Source organism: Gopherus flavomarginatus, chromosome 2, assembly GCF_025201925.1.
Source record: "Gopherus flavomarginatus isolate rGopFla2 chromosome 2, rGopFla2.mat.asm, whole genome shotgun sequence".
Classification (NCBI taxonomy): Eukaryota; Metazoa; Chordata; order Testudines; family Testudinidae; genus Gopherus; species Gopherus flavomarginatus.
Genome location: NC_066618.1, coordinates 225,146,815 through 225,166,767, shown reverse-complemented (window position 1 = coordinate 225,166,767; position 19,953 = coordinate 225,146,815). Strand labels below are relative to the sequence as shown.

The 19,953-nt window shown below is 44.7% G+C and overlaps 1 protein-coding gene across 3 annotated transcripts in view; it reads right to left on the bottom strand.

Moving 5' to 3' along the window:
* Positions 1 to 1,287: 1,287 nt before the first annotated feature.
* Positions 1,288 to 19,953, bottom strand: part of SPIDR (scaffold protein involved in DNA repair) — a 322,336-nt gene continuing 303,670 nt past the window's right edge. For 2 of the 3 annotated variants that reach the window (XM_050941943.1, XM_050941946.1), the window contains 4 exons: positions 6,531 to 6,624; positions 4,957 to 5,065; positions 4,323 to 4,376; positions 1,288 to 1,780 (listed from right to left, as the gene is read on the bottom strand). In XM_050941943.1, coding sequence (XP_050797900.1) covers positions 1,652 to 1,780; positions 4,323 to 4,376; positions 4,957 to 5,065; positions 6,531 to 6,624 — 386 coding nt within the window. In that variant the 3' untranslated portion in view covers positions 1,288 to 1,651. Of the gene's footprint in view, positions 1,781 to 4,322; positions 4,377 to 4,956; positions 5,066 to 6,530; positions 6,625 to 19,953 lie in introns of those variants that run through there. The other variant, XM_050941945.1, reaches the window with a different exon arrangement.

The window sequence follows — 19,953 nt, the reverse complement described above, 5'->3', positions numbered from 1 at the left end:
GTAGCATAACAAACAAAACAAGGGAAGCTAAATTTTGCTATTAAATTTAAAACCTCTAGACAACAGTTAAGAGTTCCAGCTGTAAGATAACCCTAAATCAGGTCAAGCCATGTATATTGTTACTTGTACAAAGAGGTTTTAAGGCTATGAAGTCTCACAGGAAAAATGTATTCATTATGGAATGAACAGGTTATTTACATTATTGCTGCAAGTACATGAATCTTTAGTTTGTGTGTGGATACAGGTTTAGTATTCTGAATTATACTCCATGAACAAACTGACCACCTTTGCTGTGCAGTTCTACTGACAGTGAGGGTCCAAGAGGCAGAACTGCCATTGAAAATAACTGCATATATTTAAGTCAGTTTAGTCATCTAAATTTGTTCATAATCTGGAAGTATACTTATTAACAGCACAGCTGTGTGGGGGCAGCAGTGACCTGCAGAAAACCAACCTAATGCTGCAAACACTACTAGGGTGTAGTGCTTACCTGCAGAAAATAGTTCCATAGATTTCAGTGGGACTATTCACAGCAGTAAGTATTACACCTGGTATTATCTGATGGACTAGGCCCAGTGTTCGTAGCTTTTTCTTAAGGTAAAATGGCTAAGGAAGAAATGGTCTTTTTTGACTCAAAGGCTTGGTTATTTATTAGTGCTCAAAAGTCATTCCATTATCTGAAATGACTAGTAGGAGACAGATATACAGTTATTTGTCTATTCAATAGCCACAGATCAGGTGGCAAAATCTGTTCATGCGAAACTAGTTACCGTATAACTCTGGTCTATTGTTTTTTTCACTAAGTGCAAACACTGTGCTCTGTGCTGTACAGAGCAAAGAAAAGAATCAGTTGGTACCTTAACCTTAAGGTCTAGTCTTACATTAAAGTTCAGTTATGAACACAAAAGAAGACTGGGATAAAAAACTCAGATTAAGGTTATAACCATATCACCCTATCTACGTGCAGCTATCAGTACGATTATACCACTCCTGAACCAGTTTGTTCTTTACTTTTCAAACACATACTATATAAATGAAACATCCACCTCATGGGAAGTTTAGATGCCACAGTATTTCTATATTTAGACTATGACTAACTATAAAACATTAGTTAAATATACCTTTGACACCATTTATCACATCTGAAAGATAACGAGGCTCATTCAAATCTGTATTTAATATTTATTGCAGTGTGGTAATATTACAGTTAAGTATCAATGGTGTGCAGTGTATAATGCTTCTGGAAATTATTAAAACAATTTAAGGTCCACCATTCATGCTAAAACCTTTAAAAAATTATTCTTTTGATACACACAAAATTAAAATATTCATAACACCTATTATAAAAATATCACCAAAAACATGCTTTACAAACATTCAAACCTCCAGGACAAGTTGTTTTACATTCATGAACATTTATTCCAACAGAACTCTCAAGAACTATACTCAACTTCCGGACTGATCAAGAACAATATAAACATTCAGAATTTTTTTTTTACATAGTTTGTTTAGCAATAATATATTTTCTAAATCACAGTTTTAGTAAACTACCTCACTACTTATCATGCTTGCATTATACATTATCTGTGGGCATAGTTATCAAATAACCACATTACAAAGTCCATAGATATAGTAGCTGACAGCATTCAGGTTAGTTTCTTCTTGCTTCCAGAAGGACAATTTCCTCCAATGCAACACAGCTAGGATGGTTGGTTACAGACTGGACATAGCAGTTTAATAACCCCACCTCCTTTCCCAGCACACTCTTCACCTCATAACTCTGTAGTGATAAAGGCATGTTGATTAAACAAACAGTACTGTACGTTCTGTTCTAGGCAGCACACTACTCAAAGATAGTGTAAGGTCCTCTTCCAGTGTACAACATTTTTACTGCTCAAAAAGGAAACTAAACAAAATAAGATTGTGAAATGCTGCTGCAAAGAACGTACTTAGTCTGATAAATGAATTAGATTTTCAATAATTTTTTAAATAAAACATCTCCCAGCAGTCACAGTTAGAATGGATCTCACTGTCCCGCTCTTAAAACTGCAGTAGGTATAATGGCTACTGCAATTTAGCATCCAGTCCATGAATGCATAGCCAAGTGCTTCTTAATATAGCTTTTTTGGACACCCAAGGATCGTGCATGTGGGTGTGTGGGGGAGTGGGTGTATTCTGTAAGAAGGTAACCAATGAAAAACATCCCATTAGAAACTAAACATTTAAAAACAAAACAAAACAAACAAAACTTTACACTTGTTCCTGTACTGCCCTACATATAGTTATAATAATTTGCATTTATATAGTTCTTTAAGGATCACAATATCGCTTAATACTAATTGTGCCTCAACATTTCTGTGGGGTAAGTACTATTATGTTCATTTTATAGTGTGGTACACTAAGATATAACGGTTAGGTGATTTGTCCAAGGTTACACAAAAAGATGGTAGAACCAGGATTAGAAAACAGGACTAGTGGCTCTTCAAACTGCGCTTGAAAAAGACATTTTTATTTGAACCCCACTCTAACTTTGGCAAAAATTACAATTTGGAGTGATGTTTCTCATGCTTAGTCTTTCCCTAAATGTACTTTCTTTTTAAAATAATGTTGCAGTTTGAATTAGTGGAGTATGGGGAAAAAAAGTTATCACTGGATTTCAGTCAGGAAACCCCCCGCCCCCCTCCAAACAGCAACTTTTCAGGTGTAATCTGTATGGATAACTGGTAAATATTCTTAAGACAACGCATGAAAATGAGTTTCTTTGGGTTTTGTTTGTTTTAGTTAACTAATCCAACTAACTCAAAAAAGGGCTAAATTATTTTGTTATACTTTTCAAACAAAAAATAGTTAATGGAAAGAAGCTTGTGTCAAATGACATTTGAATAGACTTTAGAATAGAGTGTGCAAGTACTCTATCAAACACTGGCTTTGTATTCAAGAGTTGCAGGAAGATTATTACTCATTTTAAAAACGGTCTTCTATAAACCATAAGTCCATTAGCTTACATGTACTATCTACAATATAAAAGAGCATGAAACAATTCACTGAAAAATAATTTTAAGGAAAACTTTCCACTTAAAATATTCCTTATAGATCATATTAATACAGTGTATTGTGTAAGTAACAACTAAACATACTACATAAAACACAAAGACAAGCAAATAGGGCTATCCTGATGAGTAACCACTTGATGACTATGTCTTATAGTTCACGGTTGCTTGTGTTTCATGTATCTGTGGTTTGATTATCCAGGTTCCAATAAAACACAATTCATTATATATTTTACAGGTTTCTTTAGTGCTAGTTCCTCTGATGAAACTTCAGTGGCAGTTACTTGAGAGCAATTGGGTCTGGGTGTTAGAGGAAAGTACTAGCGGGCCAGGACTCTTGTTAATTTTGACACTGACTTGCATTAAGTGCCCATCTGTAAAAAGGTGTACTCATACTTTTCTGTCAGGGTGTAGTGCAGAGGTGGGCAAACTACAGCCCGGGGGGCTGCATCTGGCCCTCTGGATGTTTTAATCTGGCCCTCGAGCTTCCACCAGAGAGCAAGTCCGGGGATTGCCCCACTCTGGCGCTCCCGCTGGGGAGCAGGGTCAGGGGCTTGCCCCACTCCATGCAGCTCCTGGAAGCAATGGCATGTCCCCACTCTGGCTCCCATGTGTAGGGGCAGCCAGGGGCTCCGCATGCTGCCCCCACCCCAAGTGCTGCATCCGCAGCTCCTATTGGCCAAGAACTGTGGCTAATGGGAGCTGCAGGGGTGGCGCCTGTGGACAGGGCAGTGTGCAGAGTCACCTGGCTGTGCCTCCACATAGAAGCTGGAGATGGGACATGCTGCTGCTTCTGGAAGCTGCTTGAGGTAAGCGCTACTTGGACCTTGCACCCCTGACCCCCCTCCCGCAGCCCGACCACAGCCCTGATCCCCCTCCCACCCTCTGAACCCCTCGGTCCCAGCCTGGAGCACCCTCCTGCACCCTGAATTCCTCATTTCTGGCCCACTCTAGAGTCCCCATCCCCAGCCGGAGGCCTCACCCCAACCCCTAATTTCGTTAGCATTCATGGCCCACCATAAATTTCCATATCCAGATGTGGCCCTCGGGCCAAAAAGTTTGCCCACCCCTGGTATAGTGAGACTATTTCTCCCTAAGCATTCCCAGATTTCCAAATGAAAGGTGCTATATAAGAGCAAAGTATTCTTAGCATGTTTTGCTCCAGTTTCTTCACATACAGCTCAGAATATCTACTATCCACTTTGGAACTCTGCCTCTAAACTAAACTTCAAGAAGTTTCAACTTCTTTATCTTAATTTTATGTATACCTACCCCATCCTCACTGGATGATGCCATCAGGACAGAAGAAATTGTTTCTTGTAAGAGCTGCAGTAAGAAAGTGAAAGGAGGACAAGACAAAAATCACATTTATGTGTAACATTCACTTTGCATGTTAAAAATGAAAATTAATATCTTGAGCCTGGAACTGTCTGTCCTATGTTTTACAACACAGTTGACTGACAAAACCAAAAGACCTAAGGGTAATACTGAAAAAGAACTTCAGGATGCAAGTCAAAACACCCACATTTTCTTTAAGCTATGGCCTATCAGTTGGCTCATCAAAGAAAACCTATCCGTGGCTCATAACTTCCTAAGGGCCCAATCCAGCCACGTTCTTCAATGGGAGTTGATGATGCTCAGCACCTTGTAGGAAGTGCTCAGCATTCTCTGGGATGAAGCTCTAAGAGTGAACTGAAGGTGTTTTTTACCTGAGTAGGGACTGCAGGATTAGACCCTTAATCTCCATTTCAGTACCACATTAATTTTAGGAATTTTGTTGTATTCATAAAGTTATCATTTTTCTTCAATCGGGCTGCACAGAAAATTGTGTCTCAGAGCACCTGATATCAACACACTTACCCTAAATATACTAGATACAATTAGCACTTTTATTTTCTACTCTCACCTTTACTTTTACTGTACAATGAGGTCGGGATGGACAGTGCAGAAAGACTTCCAGTTGCATTTTGAGAACTGGTAAAATTTGGGAGCACAGGCTGCAGTAATATGATCCCCTGAAACACAGGTGAACAAATAGTGATGGAAGAGACATATGAAAGACAAGTATCAGTCAACAGATAGAGGGCACATAAGTAAATGATGTACTGATTTTGACCCTGATTCAGCAAAGTGCTCAAGCAGCTGCTTAACTTTCACTACATGCTTAAGTCTCACTGACTTATCACATGAATAAAATTAAGCACATGGTTAAATGCTTTGGTGAATTGGGGTTTTATGGAATAAATTTACAGTACATTATTAGCTAAATAACAGCAAATTTTCTTTCAAACGAGAGGGTCTGATCCATTGGAAAACACATACACAGAGGCAATACTAATTAGATATACTTAACCTACCAAAAACACCTCTACTCCGATATAAAGCTGTCCTCGGTAGCCAAAAAATCTTACCGTGTTATAGGTGAAACCACGTTATATCGAACTTGCTTTGATCCGCTAGAGTGCACAGCCCCTGCCCCCCCCGAGCGCTGCTTTACCACATTATATCCGAATTCGCGTTATGTCGGGGTAGAGGTGTATAGGGCAAGCTTTGTATTTTTGGCTTGCAGTTTTTCAGGGGAAACACAGAACACAGTGTGATTTTTTTTATTTTTGTTGTAAATATTCCTTTATCTCTTTAACTGTAAATTACCAGAATCTAGAATCAAAATCACTCTATCCCTCTATGTATCTTATGTCACTAGAAGACATCCTTTTTTCTTCCCTTTATCCTATGCCTACAGCATTATTGTCTTGTGCTATCATCCCATCAAAGTCTCTCAAACTATGCAAGATGAGACTAGGGAGGTATTTAGATGGGGGACTTCCCAAGGACATTCTGGTGGGAAATAGCATGGGTAATTCAGCTGGTAGAATTTGTAGTGGGAGGTAGCATTTGTAATTTAATTGGTAGAGTTCTTCCTGAGCCAGTACTGAATCAAGGTCCCAGAATGCAGTTGCCCGCGTGCCCCTTTCAAGATAACAGATAGCATTTGCTTTGAGCCCTGAAAGATTCTGAGAAATCAGACTTTATAGCTGTGATCTATTTGTAGAAAAGCATCATTTTTATAAGTCTTAGAAACTTAACAGGCCTGATTCTCCTCTCATTTACATTAATGTAATAGGAGGAATAATACATAAGTTAACTAATACATACCAGTAAAAAGTGAGACAAGTACTATATTAGTACTAGTTTGAGGTAACCTACAAAAATATATCATAGGAAACTCATGCCATTCTGATTCTACTTGTTGTTTCTTCCTTAATAGGTGAATCTTACCCTTACTGCTTGTGTCAATTCCATCAGCAATAAAAATCCTGCAGTTTTGTCCCTCTCCCTCCCAACCCCAGCTCTGTATAGCTGTTGGGGGAGGATACAGGCATAGACAATACTGTAGGAATGAGTGTACCACATATGACTCTTAAAACTGCATCTGCACAAAAAAAGCCTTGGTACATTAAATACCACACTGATTCTTACCCATCCTGTGGATGCTGCTCCAGTTTTCCATTGCCACATCTGTTACATGTGGGCCAAGAGAAGGCAGTGTTCTTGTTAACTCCAGAGATGGTGCCTAAACAAAAATGAAATTCTTACAAAAGGTATAATGTGTGTTGGTGAATACAACTACCCAGGGAGGGAGTTCTCCAGGTGAAGGAGGAGACTACATAACCTCTGAGTGAGTTTGTTGTCTTTGTTAATGTGCTTGCTGCTTGACTGAAGTATATAGTGTGGTCTGTTTGTTTGGGGTGCCATGTGCTGAGCCCAGCAGCCTGCTAGGCAAGGTTGAGAACTTAACAAGGCTCTGATCCCTAAGTCCTTTAACACCCTTAACCCTTGAGAAAAGGGGCTTAAAAAGCCAGTTCCTAAGTGATTAGAAAAGCTAGTGAAAAAGGAGCAGCTAATGGGAGTTTTTTGAGGGAGTAGGAGAGCTGGATACACCTGATTAACATTCTCTAAACTTAGGGCAATAAATACCACCACTTGCTCCCAAAAGAGAGAGAGAAAACCCAACAAAAATCTGCAGGAGTAAAAAGAATGCAGGAAAAGTCTAGCAGCAGAGTGGGGGCTACCCAGTTTATCACATTGAATGCAGCATGTATGATAACCTGCCTTGGGGGCAGGTGGCATATATGTGCATAGGTGCTCAAAGTAGAGGTGCTGGGGGTGCTGCCACACCCGCTAGCTTGAAGTGGTTTCCATCATATATAGGGCTTACTTTGGATCAATGGCTCTCAGCACCCCCATTGTACAAATTGTTCCAGCATTCCTGTATGTGTGCATACAGTGCAAGGAGCTCATGGCCCTCAGAGACCAAGTACAGGCTCTGGAGACCAGAGTGGCTCAACTGGAGGAACTAAGGGAGATACATAGATAAGACTTCCCAGGCATAGTAGAGCAGTCCCACTGACAGCCTCTGTGCTGTTGAGGAGGACTGAAGTCTCAGGGGAGAAGAACATCAAAGTAGAGCAAAGGGAAATGATCCCATAGTTGGGACCCTTCCCCAAGATGATGTCATGGTCTCCCCACACAGAGGATACCTCTCCGGGGGAGGGAATCCCGGTTATTACAAAGAAACAGGTAATAGTAATGAGAGTTGAACATTAGAAATACAGAAAGCTGGGTTTGTGATGACCAGGAGAACCGCAAGGTGAACTGCTTGCTGGATGTGAAGGTTGCAGATCTCTCAAGAAATCTAGACAGGCTTATGTGCAGTGCTTGGGGAGAAGCGGATGGTCATGGTACATGTAGATATCATGTAGGGAAAGGTAGGGGAGAGGTCCTGGAGGCCAAATTGAAGCTGCTAGGTTAGAGATTGAACCAAGACCTGGACTTCAGTTCTCTGAAACGCTTCCAGTTCCATGCAAAGGGCCAGACAGACAAGCAGACGTGCAGGGTCTCAATGCGGGGATGAGATGATAGTATAAGGAGGAGGAGTTTAGATTTATTAGGAACTGGGAAACTTTTTGGTAAAGCAAGAGCCTAAACAGGAAGATTGGGCTTCACCTAAACCAGATTGCTGGCATGTAAAATTTAAAAAATTGTAGAGCAGTTTTTAAACTAAGGGCTGGGGGAAAGCTGACAGGTGTGGAGGAGCACATGGTTCAGATAGAAACATCCCTTAGGGAAGGAACTATTAATAGGGATTCTCTATATCCTAGTAAGGAGGAGAGGATGGAAGTTGGTAAAGTACAGGTAGGAAATGAAGAAAAATGAAAAAAGCGTCCCATTCAATTACATCACATAATGGCAGACAACTAATAGTGACAGATTTTATAAATGCTTGTATACAAATGCTAGCAGTCAAAATACTCAGATGGGTGAAATTGAATGCTTGATATTAAATGACAATATTGATATAATAGGCATCTTGGAAACTTGGTGGAATGATGATAATTAATGGGTAATGCCAAGGTACAAAGTATATAAGAATGACAGAGCAGGCCATGCTGGTGGGGGAGTGGCATTATACATGAAAGAAAGCAGAGTCAAATGTAGTAAAAATCTTAAATGCATCAAATTGTACGACAAAATCTCTATAGACAGAAATTGAATAATAATAAAGCAGTAGGAATATACTGCTAAGCATCTGATCAGGATGGTGACAGTGACTGTGAAATACTCTGAGAAATTAGAGAGGCTATAAAAATAGAAAACTCAATAATGGGGGATTTCAATATCCTCATATTGATTGGGTACATGTTACCTTGAGATGGGAAGCAGAGATAAAGTTTCTTGACATTATAGATTACTGCTTCTTAGAGTAGCTAGTCCTGGAATTCAAAAGAGGAGAGGCAATTCTTGATTTAGTCCTCAGTGGAGCATGGGATATCTGATCCAAGGGGTGAATATAGCTGAACTGCTTGATAATAGTAACTATAGTTAAAATTTAACATCCTTGTGGGTGAAGGGACACCACAGAAGCCATCACAGTAGCATTTAACTTCAGAAAGGAGAACTACACAAAAATGAGGAAGCTAGTTAAATAGAAATTAAAAAAGACAGTTACTTACCTTTGTAACTGTTGTTCTTCGAGATGTGTTGCTCATATCCATTCCAGTTAGGTGTGCGCGCCGCCCGTGCACATTCGTCGGAAAACTTTTACCCTAGCAACTCGGTGGGCCGGCAGGTCGCCCCCTAGAGTGGCGCCATCATGGCGCTTGATATATATCCCTGCCGGCCCACCCGCTCCTCAGTTCCTTCTTGCCGGCTACTCCGACAGTGGGGAAGGAGGGCGGGTGTGGAATGGATATGAGCAACACATCTCGAAGAACAACAGTTACAAAGGTAAGTAACCGTCTTTTCTTCTTCGAGTGATTGCTCATATCCATTCCAGTTAGGTGAATCCCAAGCCTTACGTAGGCGGTGGGGTCGGAGTGAAATGTGGCAGAATGAAAACTGCTGAGCCAGAGGCTACAGCATCTCTTGACTGTTGAACCAGGGCATACTGCGAAGCAAAGGTATGGACCGAGGACCAATGGAGCTGCGCGACAGATCTCGTGGGTAGGAACACGAGCCAGCAAGGCGGCAGATGAAGCCTGAGCCCTGGTAAACTGCACGATGATGTGGCTTGGGGAAATATGAGCCAAATCATAACAAGTGCGGAAGTCTGCCATCACCCGAGATGTGATCCTCTGAGAGGAAAACAAGCAAGCCCTCCCTTTGGCCCGCTACCGTGACAGAGCTGGGGCACCTTACGAAATGGTTCTGGCAGCGCAATATAAATGCGAGCACTCCACAGATGTCCAAGGAGTGCAATGGTTGTGCCCATTGCGTTGAGCTGTGGGTAACATGAAAGGCCGAAACCACCTTAGGGAGGAAAGCCGGGTGCAGTCATAACTGCACCTTGTCTTTGTGAAACCTAGTGTACGGCGGAACCCTCGTAAGAGCTCTGAGCTCGGAGACCCGTCTGGCCGATGTAACAGCTACGAGGAAAGTTTGTCGTCCAAGACCGGTATATCAGAGGGCCAGTCGTGAACGGCTCGACTGGGGGAGACATAAGTCTGATTAAAACTAGGTTGAGGTCCCAGGTTGGGGCTGGCGGTGCACCCGAGGGTGCAAGCTCTCCAAGCCCTTGAGGGATCTCGAACCCATAGAGCGTGAGAACACGGAACGTCCACCTTAGCCTGGCTGGAAGGTAGAGATGGCTGCTGAGTGTATCCTCAGCGATGATACCGCCAGGACCTGCCGCTGAAGGCCAGAGGTAGGCCAAATAGAGGGGGTCGAGACCTCAGCAGGAGCAAGATCGAGTGTATTGCAGCTGTAGAAGAAACGCTTCCACCTGGCCCGGTACGTTGACCAGGTGGAAGGCTTCCTGTCACCCCGGCTCAGTTACGCAGCAGCCACACCGTGAGGCGAAGAGGCTGCAGGTCCGAGTGACGAAGCCTGCCGTTGCCCTGAGTGATGAGGTCTGTGTGGAGTGGCAGGGTAATTGGGTCTGTTATTGACAGGCCGAGCAACGTGGTATATCAGTGCTGCCTGGACCACTCTGGAGTGATCATGATGATGCGCGCTCTGCCCCTGCGGAGTTTGAGCAGGACCTAATGAACCAGTGGGAACAGTGGGAAGGCATAATGGAGTTGGCCTTTCCACGGCATCAGGAATGCGTCCAAGACCGATCCTGAGGAGAGACCTTGGAAGGAGCAGAACATCTGGCATTTTCTGCTCTCTCGGTGAGCGAACAGGTCTATGTGAGGAAACATCTCCGCTTCTGGACAGCAGAACGCCTCACATGGGGCAGAGTGATCACTCGTAAGACAGGAAAGACCTGCTGAGTCAAAGCGCCAAGACGTTCCGAACGCCTGGGAGAAAGGACGTCACCAGCTCCATCGAGTAGGCCATGCAAAAGTCCCGGAAATGGATGGCCTCCTGACAAAAAGGGGGGGGGGAGGACCATGTCCCTCCCTGGATACTTATGAAGCACATGGCCGCTGTGTTGGCTGTAAACACCGAGATACAACGGCCTCGCAGCTGCCGCTGGAACCCCTGGTACGCCAGGCGGACTACTCTCATTTTTGGGGCATTGATGTGGAATGCCAGCTCCCGAGAAGACCAAAGGCCTTAAGCTCGGAGGTGACCGTGAGCACTTGAGCAGAGAGATGACACGTCCGTCGTCAGGGGCAGTGAGGGCTGGGGCGGAGGAAACCGCCTCCCTGCCCACACCAGGGAGGGAGTTAGCCACCACTCTAGGGAGCCTAAGGTGCTCGAGGGAACGGTGACTACCATGACCATTGGCTCCCTGTCCGGGTGGTACGCCGAGGTGAGTCGGACTTGGAGAGGACAGAGGCGGAGCTTGGCATGTTTGGTTACCAACTTGCGGGCAACCATGGACCCAGGAGACTGAGACAAGTACGAGCCAAGGTCGTTGGGAAAGCCTGCAGACCTCAGATGATTGTTGCCATCGCCTAAAACCGCAGTTGTGATAAGCAGGCTCCGGCTAGGTAGGAGACCAAGATAGCTCCTAGGAAGTCCAACCTCTGCATGGGAACCAGAGTGGATTGCTCTATAGTAATCATCAGGCCTTGACCTGTGAATAAGACCGTGACGATGCCCACGCGCTGAGTGGTTTGTGTCTCAGAGTCTCCTCGGATAAGCGAATCGTCCAGATACGGAAAAACGCATATCCGACATCAGCGAAGGTAGGCGGAGACTATGGCCGTAAACCAGAAGTACTGACAGTCAGCTAGAAAGCGGAGGTATCTCCTGTGCGGAGGGAAGATGGCGTTGCGAAAGTACGCGTCCTTCATATCCAGGGCAGCATAGTAGCCCCCAGGAGGCAAGGATGGAATAATGGTTCCCAGGGATACCGTGCAGAACTTCAACCTTATCCTAAACCGGTTGAGTCCGTGCAGGACTAGGAAGGTCTGAGACCTGCGTTCGAGTGGGGGACTAGGGCATAACGGGAGTAAAACCCCTTGCCCCTTTCGTCCATTGGCGTCTGCACCTCTTGTACGAGGAATTGCTCGTGAGAGGGGTCCCTGAACGGGGACAGGGCTGGAACAAATTAGAGGTGGTATCTATGCTCCACCGTGCGCAGGATTCAGCGATCTGAAATTAACTAGGGCCACGCCAGGAGAAAGCGGGATTGGGATCCCGGTCTGTGACTGGTACACCGCCCTCAGGCGCACCTTGGAAGGTTTGTCTTTGGTCCCAGTGGTAATTGCAAGGGACCTTGACCTGGGCTCTTTAGGGGTCCTGACGTTCGTCTGCGACCGCCTTGGCCTCGCCGTTTGCCAAAGTCCTGTCTCTGGCTAGGCACAGAGTATGGCGGGTGGGGGCAGAAAGGCCTGCGTTTGGTCGCTGGCATATGCATGCTGAGAGAGCGCATTAGGACCCTATTGTCCATTAGGCTTGGCAGCCTGGGGCTGTCTTTGCCGCGAAAGGCCTTTACCACAAAGGGTAAATCCTGAATGGCATACTGCAGCTCCGGCCGGAGGTTTAACCTGGAGCCATGAGATGCACCTCATGGCGACACCAAAGGCCAGAGTCCTGGCTGCAGAGTCTGCTGCATCCAACGAGGCCTGGAGGGATGCTCTGGGTACCTTTTTTCCCCCGTCCTCCAAGACGGCAGCGAACTCTTGGCCGGTTTCGGGGCTGGCGCCCGCTGGCCATCATATCAGAATCGTGGTCCTGAGCATAAGATCTGCGCATGTGGGATGACACGCATGCGTGTCCGGATGGCCATGGAGGTACTAAAAGAAGGCACAGGCAGAGTCTCTGACTCTATCGGACCTTGCCCAACTCGGCACCGGGATGCGTACCGGTACCTGGAACGAGATCCAGACCCGCAACCAGAATGGTGCCTGGAGGTCGACCGAGATCTCGAGGCTCAGGGAGAGGCTACAGGAGTCAAGGTACCTGTCGCGGTGCCGGGAGTCGGAACGGTGCCGATAGCGGGTCGGCGAATGGGATACCGACCGGTGCAGCGAGTGCGACTAGTACCGATGAGGAAAACAGCACCGGGACTGCAAGTGGTGTCGGGCGCGCCGACAGGATCTGGAGTGTCTGCGGGACCGTGATCATGAACGGTGCCGCTCTGCTGTGCTGACAGAGGACGGTCACATGAAGAGACTGTATTACCCGCACCGGCGGTGTCGGGGTCAGGCAGCATCGACTCTGTCATGGCAATGAGATCCCTCGCCGTTGGTAATGCCTCCAGCATGGAGGGAACAGCAGGCTCAACCACAGTGCATACTGGGGAGCTGTCAGGCACCGGATTCGACGGCCCTCGTGGGACCGGGGTCGACGGTACCGAGGTCGTCAGAGCTTCGGTGGGCGTCGGTGCCGGGCAATCCGACTTAGACGAGCTGTCTGGCTGCGGCGCCGTTGGCACGGAAGCAGCAGGAGCAGTAGCTCAACCACGGCGCGTGCTGGGGAGCCGTCAGGCACTGGATTCTACGGCCCTTATGGGACCGGGATCGACGGTGCCGACGTCGTCGGTGTCGCAGCAAGTGTCGGTGCGGGGCGATCCGACTTAGACGAGCTCTCTGGCTGCGGTGCCGTTGGCACGGAAGCAGCAGGAGCAGTAGCTCAACCACGGCGTGTGCCGGGGAGCCGTCAGGCACCGGATTCTACGGCCCTTGTGGGACCGGGATCGACGGTGCCGACGTCGTCGGTGCCGCAGCAGGTGTTGGTGCCAGGCGATCCGACTTAGACGAGCTCTCTGGCTGCGGTGCCGTTGGCACGGAAGCAGCAGGAGCAGAAGCTCAACCACGGCGCGTGCCGGGGAGCCGTCAGGCACCGGATTCTACGGCCCTTGTGGGACCGGGATCGACGGTGCCGACGTCGTCGGTGCTGCAGCAGGTGTCGGTGCCAGGCGATCCGACTTAGACGAGCTCTCTGGCTGCGGTGCAGTTGGCACGGAAGCAGCAGGAGCAGTAAGCTCTACCACGGCGCGTGCCGGGGAGCTGTCAGGCACCGGATTCAATGGCCCTGGGGGACTGGAATCGACGGTGCCGATGTCATCGGTGCCTCTGCAGGTGTCGGTGTCGGGCCATCCGACTTAGGCGAGCTCTCTGGCTGCGATGCAGGTGGCACGGAAGCAGCAGGAGCAGGGGGCTCTACCACGGCGCGTGCCGGGGAGCCGTCAGGCACCAGCAGGAATTGTAGGCTCTCTCAACCTCGGAGGAAGGGAGCGGTGCCGAGTTGACTTCGGTGCCAGCGACGGCCGGTGCCGAAAGGCCTTGGCAGTACCGGCGGGGTCCGGTGCCGAGGAGGCGCTTCTGCCAGCCGCTTGATCATCGCTCGGCGCCCAAGGTGGAGGGGTAAGTGAAAGTCCCGCTCCTTTTTGTTCTCGGCTTAAAAGCCTTGCAAATGGGGTACTTAGCTGTCAAGTGATTCCCTGAGGCACTTCAAACAGGAGTCGTGTGGATCTCCCTTCGGCATCGGCTTCTGGCAGGCCGAGCCCATTTTAAAACCCGGTGAGCCGTGCATGGGCTCCGGCACCGGGTTCATGGAAGGGGCTACTTCCTGAACCCCGCTAACAATTATCAAACTAACTATGTTAGCAGAGAAAAAACGTATAACTATACAAATATATATATAAAAGAATTATAACTGTATAACTATATACGAGAACTACGAGTAGCTAGGGAAGTGGAGGTCAGCTAAGCCGCGCTCCACTGTTCCAACGACCGACACGGGCGGTAAGAAGGAACTGAGGAGCGGGTGGGCCGGCAGGGATATATATCAAGCGCCATGATGGCGCCACTCTAGGGGGCGACCTGCCGGCCCACCGAGTTGCTAGGGTAAAAGTTTTCCGACGAATGTGCACGCACGGCGCGCACACCTAACTGGAATGGATATGAGCAATCACTCGAAGAAGAAGTTACAGTTACAAAAGTGAAATGCCTGCAAGCTGCATGGAAACATTTAAAAAATGTGACTCAAATAATAGTGGCTCAAATTAAATGTATACTCCAAATTACAAAACATAGTAAGAGGACCAACATAGTGCCACCATGGCTAAACAACCAAGTACAAGAAGTGGTCAGAGGCAAAAAAGCATCCTTGAAAACCTAGAAGTTAAATCCTACCAACGAAAATAGAAAGGTGCATAAACGCTGGCAAGTCAAGTGTAAAAGTATAAATTGGCAGGTCAAAAAAAGAATTTGAAGAGCAACTAGCCGAACACTCAAAAACTAATTGCAAAATAAAATTTAAGTACATCAGAAGCAAGATGCCTGCCAAACAATCAGTGGGGCACTGGACGATTGGGGTGCTAAAGGAGCACTCAAGTAAGAAAAGGCATATTCTTTGCATAAATCTTCACTGTAGAGGATACGAGCAAGATTCCCACACTCGAGCCATTCTTTTTAGGTGACAAATCTGAGGAACTGTCCCAGACTGAGATGTCATTAGAGGAGGATTTGGAACAAACTGATAAATTAAACAGTAATAAATCACCAGGACCAGATGGTATTCATCCAAGAATTCTGAAGCATCACTCAACTATGAAATAGCAGAACTACGTGAACTATCATTTAAATCACCTTCTGTACCAGTTGACTGGATAGCTAAAGTGATATCAATTTTTAAAAAAGACTCCAGAGGCAATCCTGGCAATTACAGGCTGGTAAGACTAACTTCAGTACCACACAAATTGGTTAAAACTATAGTAAAAAACAGAATTATCAGACACATAGATGAACAAATTTGTTAAGAGTCAACATGGCTTGTGTAAAAGGAAATCATGCCTCATCAATCTATTAGAATTCTTTGAGGGTTCAACTAACATGTGGACAAGGGTGATCCAATAGATATAGTATAGTTGGACTTTCAGAAAGCTTCTAGCAAATGGAGGCTAGGGACACCATCTCTGCCCATCATGGCTAATAGAAGCTGGGAGTGGATAACAGGGGATGAATTACTCAATGACTGCCTGTTGTGTTGATTCCCTCTGAAGCACCTGGCAGTGACCACTGTCTGAAGACAAGATACTGGGTTATATGAACCACTAGTTTAACTTAGTAAAGGCATTCTTAGGTTCTCATTACTTCATTGTAGGAATTTGGCTTCATCTTTTCACTCTTTGCTGATAAATATCTGACAGCAGGCAATGGCTTTCCAATCATCAATAAAGTGGTCAAATGAAGAAAAAAATCTGACGATAAAAATATGAATCCTTCATTTTAATGTCAGGGTGCATAAGAACTTCAAATACACCTCTACCCCGAAATAACGCGATCCGATATAACACGAATTCAGATATAACGCAGTAAAGCAGTGCTGGGGGGGGGGCTGCGTGCTTTGGCAGATCAAAGCAAGTTCGATATAACATGGTTTCATCTATAATGCAGTAAGATTTTGTGGCTCCCAAGGACAGCGTTATATTGGGGTAGAGGTGTACTTCAAAAAAGCATGTACATTTCCATTTCTTTCATTTAAAACTAAAGCTCCAAACAGATTTATTTTTACCCTTTGCTGTTTCCATGGCAGAAAAGAATGATTGCTTCATACTCGAGACCAGAAAATTTCATACTGATATTTAGGAAATGCTAGGTAATCAGAAAATAGAGGCTGCTTTTTAAAACAGCTGAATAGGTTGAATTCTATAAATAATGGAGTTACACTTGATTTACACTGATGTAACAGATTAACATCTGACCCATAAAATTAACTGTTTGATCAGGGAGAGAATGCTAGATATATTCTGGATCGTTATTAATGCACTCCCCACTAATGACAATATGGGAAGCCATTAAAGAGATTTAGATTAATGATAATATGCTGAGATGATCGGTTAAAATTATGAGTGCACCATTCTGTGTCTATAAACATTTCCGAATGTCATGATCTTGGACAACTGCAAGTGACAAATTACATTAAATCAACCTGTAGCTGATATGGCAAAGGCACTGACTAGTAATTCCAGATCTTTTTGAGCAAAAATATCTCATTTTTACAATACATCCAATACAATAAAATAAAATCCCAGAAAGACAAGGAGGTAGCTGATAGCCATGTGGCAACACATTTATTTTCCCATTATAAAAACATTACTGAAAGGAACAGGCACGAAGGAGAGGGAGATACACTGCATGCAACTAAGACAAACCAACAAAACTTTGATTTTCAGTTTCATGAAATTGGAAGAAATCCAAGAGCTGACATCAAGAAGACAATCATTGAATTCTGAAGCAGCATTTATGTGGCTTGAACGAATGGCTCAAAAGACCTGACAGTTAAGTATATAAGCAAAGAAAATACAGACTTCTGATAAGAAGTGAATTTCAAGGGCAGTGTACAATTGCTAAAGAGCAACCTGTAACATGTAAGCAGAGACCCTCAGGTATGTATGACACAGCATGAAGTAAGTGGATAACTTTTTCATCCATTTTCTTTTGTTTTTGTGATGAAAATTAATTAAAATATTTATAATGCATGGGGGGTGGAAGGGATGCACAAGATGTATTTAATTAGAATTTGTTATTACAAGCTTTTTACACAACCAGCCACAGTATATTACTGCCTCTTTTCTGAATGGAGGAATGATAGTTATCCATTTTTTAAGTACATCTCTGCCCCCACTTCTTCCACCAGAACTTTTTTAAACTGTCCTTATTTTGGTAGATCAATTTCTTCTACCAAAGATTTATTTTAATCTTTTGTATAGTATTCCAGATACTTTATTTAGCACCAGCACTATGTAATCCAAGTAATTAGAGAGAAAAATGGATACAAATTTTATTGACTAGATTACCTGAAGTGTTGAAACTCACATTTACTTGGATGAAGAGGTGAATTCCCCAGTGAAACCATCAAAGATGATAGCAGAAGGTGAGTACCAACCCAAGTGAAAGCAGTGGCAGACACACTAATCAGGTGACAATCACACGAGTCCCACAGAATCTACACAGGGTTAAATGCTGTATAGAATTACCAAGTCCATAGTTTTTCCTCAACTTCAAGCAGTTTTAGACTCTGTCCCTGAGATCTCTCTTTTTAAGGACCCATCAGTAGTTGTAATTTGACTTTTTGACATGTCTTATATTTCTTTGGAGTGCTGCTGTCATCAGCATGAAGAGACTGAGAATGGCCTATCTGGGCTGCTCTGGGAAATTGGACACTGGTCACTAATGGGAATGAGAGCTGGTGGCTAAAGGAAGTGTGTTGACTGAAAGCTCCAAAATCAATAGGTGTGAAGTTTTCTTCAGCTTGTCACAGTGATTAATGAGTGGGTAGAATGCCTGGTCAATTGACAATATTTAGGAACAGGCAGGGTGGTGATTATCATCATTCGAGCAGTTTATCAGTACAACTGGAAACAGTGCATCTTGGAATGGGGCTTAAATATGAAGACATCAAGTGTCAAAATCAGAATATCATATCTGAATCATTCACTGAAAAAAAATACTGTTAACCAGTTAATCCTCCCACAAAGCATATGTGGTACAAACTACTAAAACTCTCTCATATGAACAGTTGGATCTAATAAGATATATTAATAATCTTATGCTGTTATCAAATACAAATGGAGAAGCTGCAAACATTTCAGGAAAGATATACCTCCTTTGTTAATCATTTCACCAAATACATTTGTTACTACAAGAACAGCCGTGCTACACAATCTTTCACTAGAAAGATTCAAAGAGGAAGTAGCCAAAGAAACTACCAAGCAGTGAAAATCCATTTTAAACACTGTAAACTATTAGTTACTATGTGAAAATACGAAGGAGAGAGATTATCTGCAGACAGAGAAAGCTCTGCCTATAATAGAAGATATTTTACATTCTGCATTAGAACAAAAGGACCCAGGAGAATATTAATAAAATAACAGTTACCCTAAGTGAAAGTAACTGTAAAATCAAATGGGACGAATGCCAGAGGAAGTTCCATAAAACACATCTGCCCAGATCAGCAGCACAACTCCCTCTCTAATTTCTTCTTTAACCCTTCCTTCACAACTAAAGGAAGAGCAGGGACTGAGGGGGTTTTTGGTGTACCTTTAGCATTAAAAATAGCTCTTCATTTTTACACTTATGTGTTTTAACTTGCACAGGAACATGAAGGTGGATTTTTTCTCCTGTAGATGTTGAAAGGTGTGCGGGGGGAGGTATCTTGCATTGATCCCACTCCATAAAGAGTGGTGCAGACTGACATGGAGAAGGAAGAGCTTCCCATACTTGGTCTCTTTAAATGTAACAGCAGATGAGTAAATATTCTTAGCATAAATTTTAGTGTTGCTGAAATAAAAAAGCAGTATTTCAAACATGTTGATTGAAATACCATTAAAATAGCTGCTAATATTGATCTGAGACATTAGAACTCACCAGGACTCAGAATGAGTCCCCTACAGTTATAGTTCTTCATTATGCAGTGCACGAAATCAAGATTTTTCAATGCAATATACTCATAGTAGTCGTGGAGATTCTAGCCTCATAGAGCGTTATCACAACAACAGAACGGGTATTTTTGGTAACACCACCAGCTTTTAACTATATGGATCTGTGTCTGTAAGGATTCAGTACTACCTCTTGTTAGTAAGTATTTAATGGGTGCAAACTCCAGAGAAGGTAAAGAGTTGTCTAGGACATAAATAGAAATGATTAAGGCTGCGAGTCTTTCACAGAGGTCACGGAAGTCACAGATTCCATGACTTTCTGGGACCTCCATGACTTCTGAAATGGTAGATGCAGCTGATCCGAGGGCCGCCCAAGCAGCAAGGGCAGCCTAGAGCCAGCCGAACTGGCTGCTGCTCAGGCAACCCCAGGCAGCTGGTCCCAGAGTTGCCCTGGGGCAGCAGTCTGGGAGCAGCAGCAGGGTCTCGGGCCACACCCCCAGCAGCATCGTTGTGGCCCTGGGCCGCTCAGCCCCAGCAGCAGCAGGGGTGCACTGGAGCCTCGCCACCCTGAACAGCAGTAGTGTCGCCGGAGTGCCCCCAACACCTACAATTTAGTCAGGG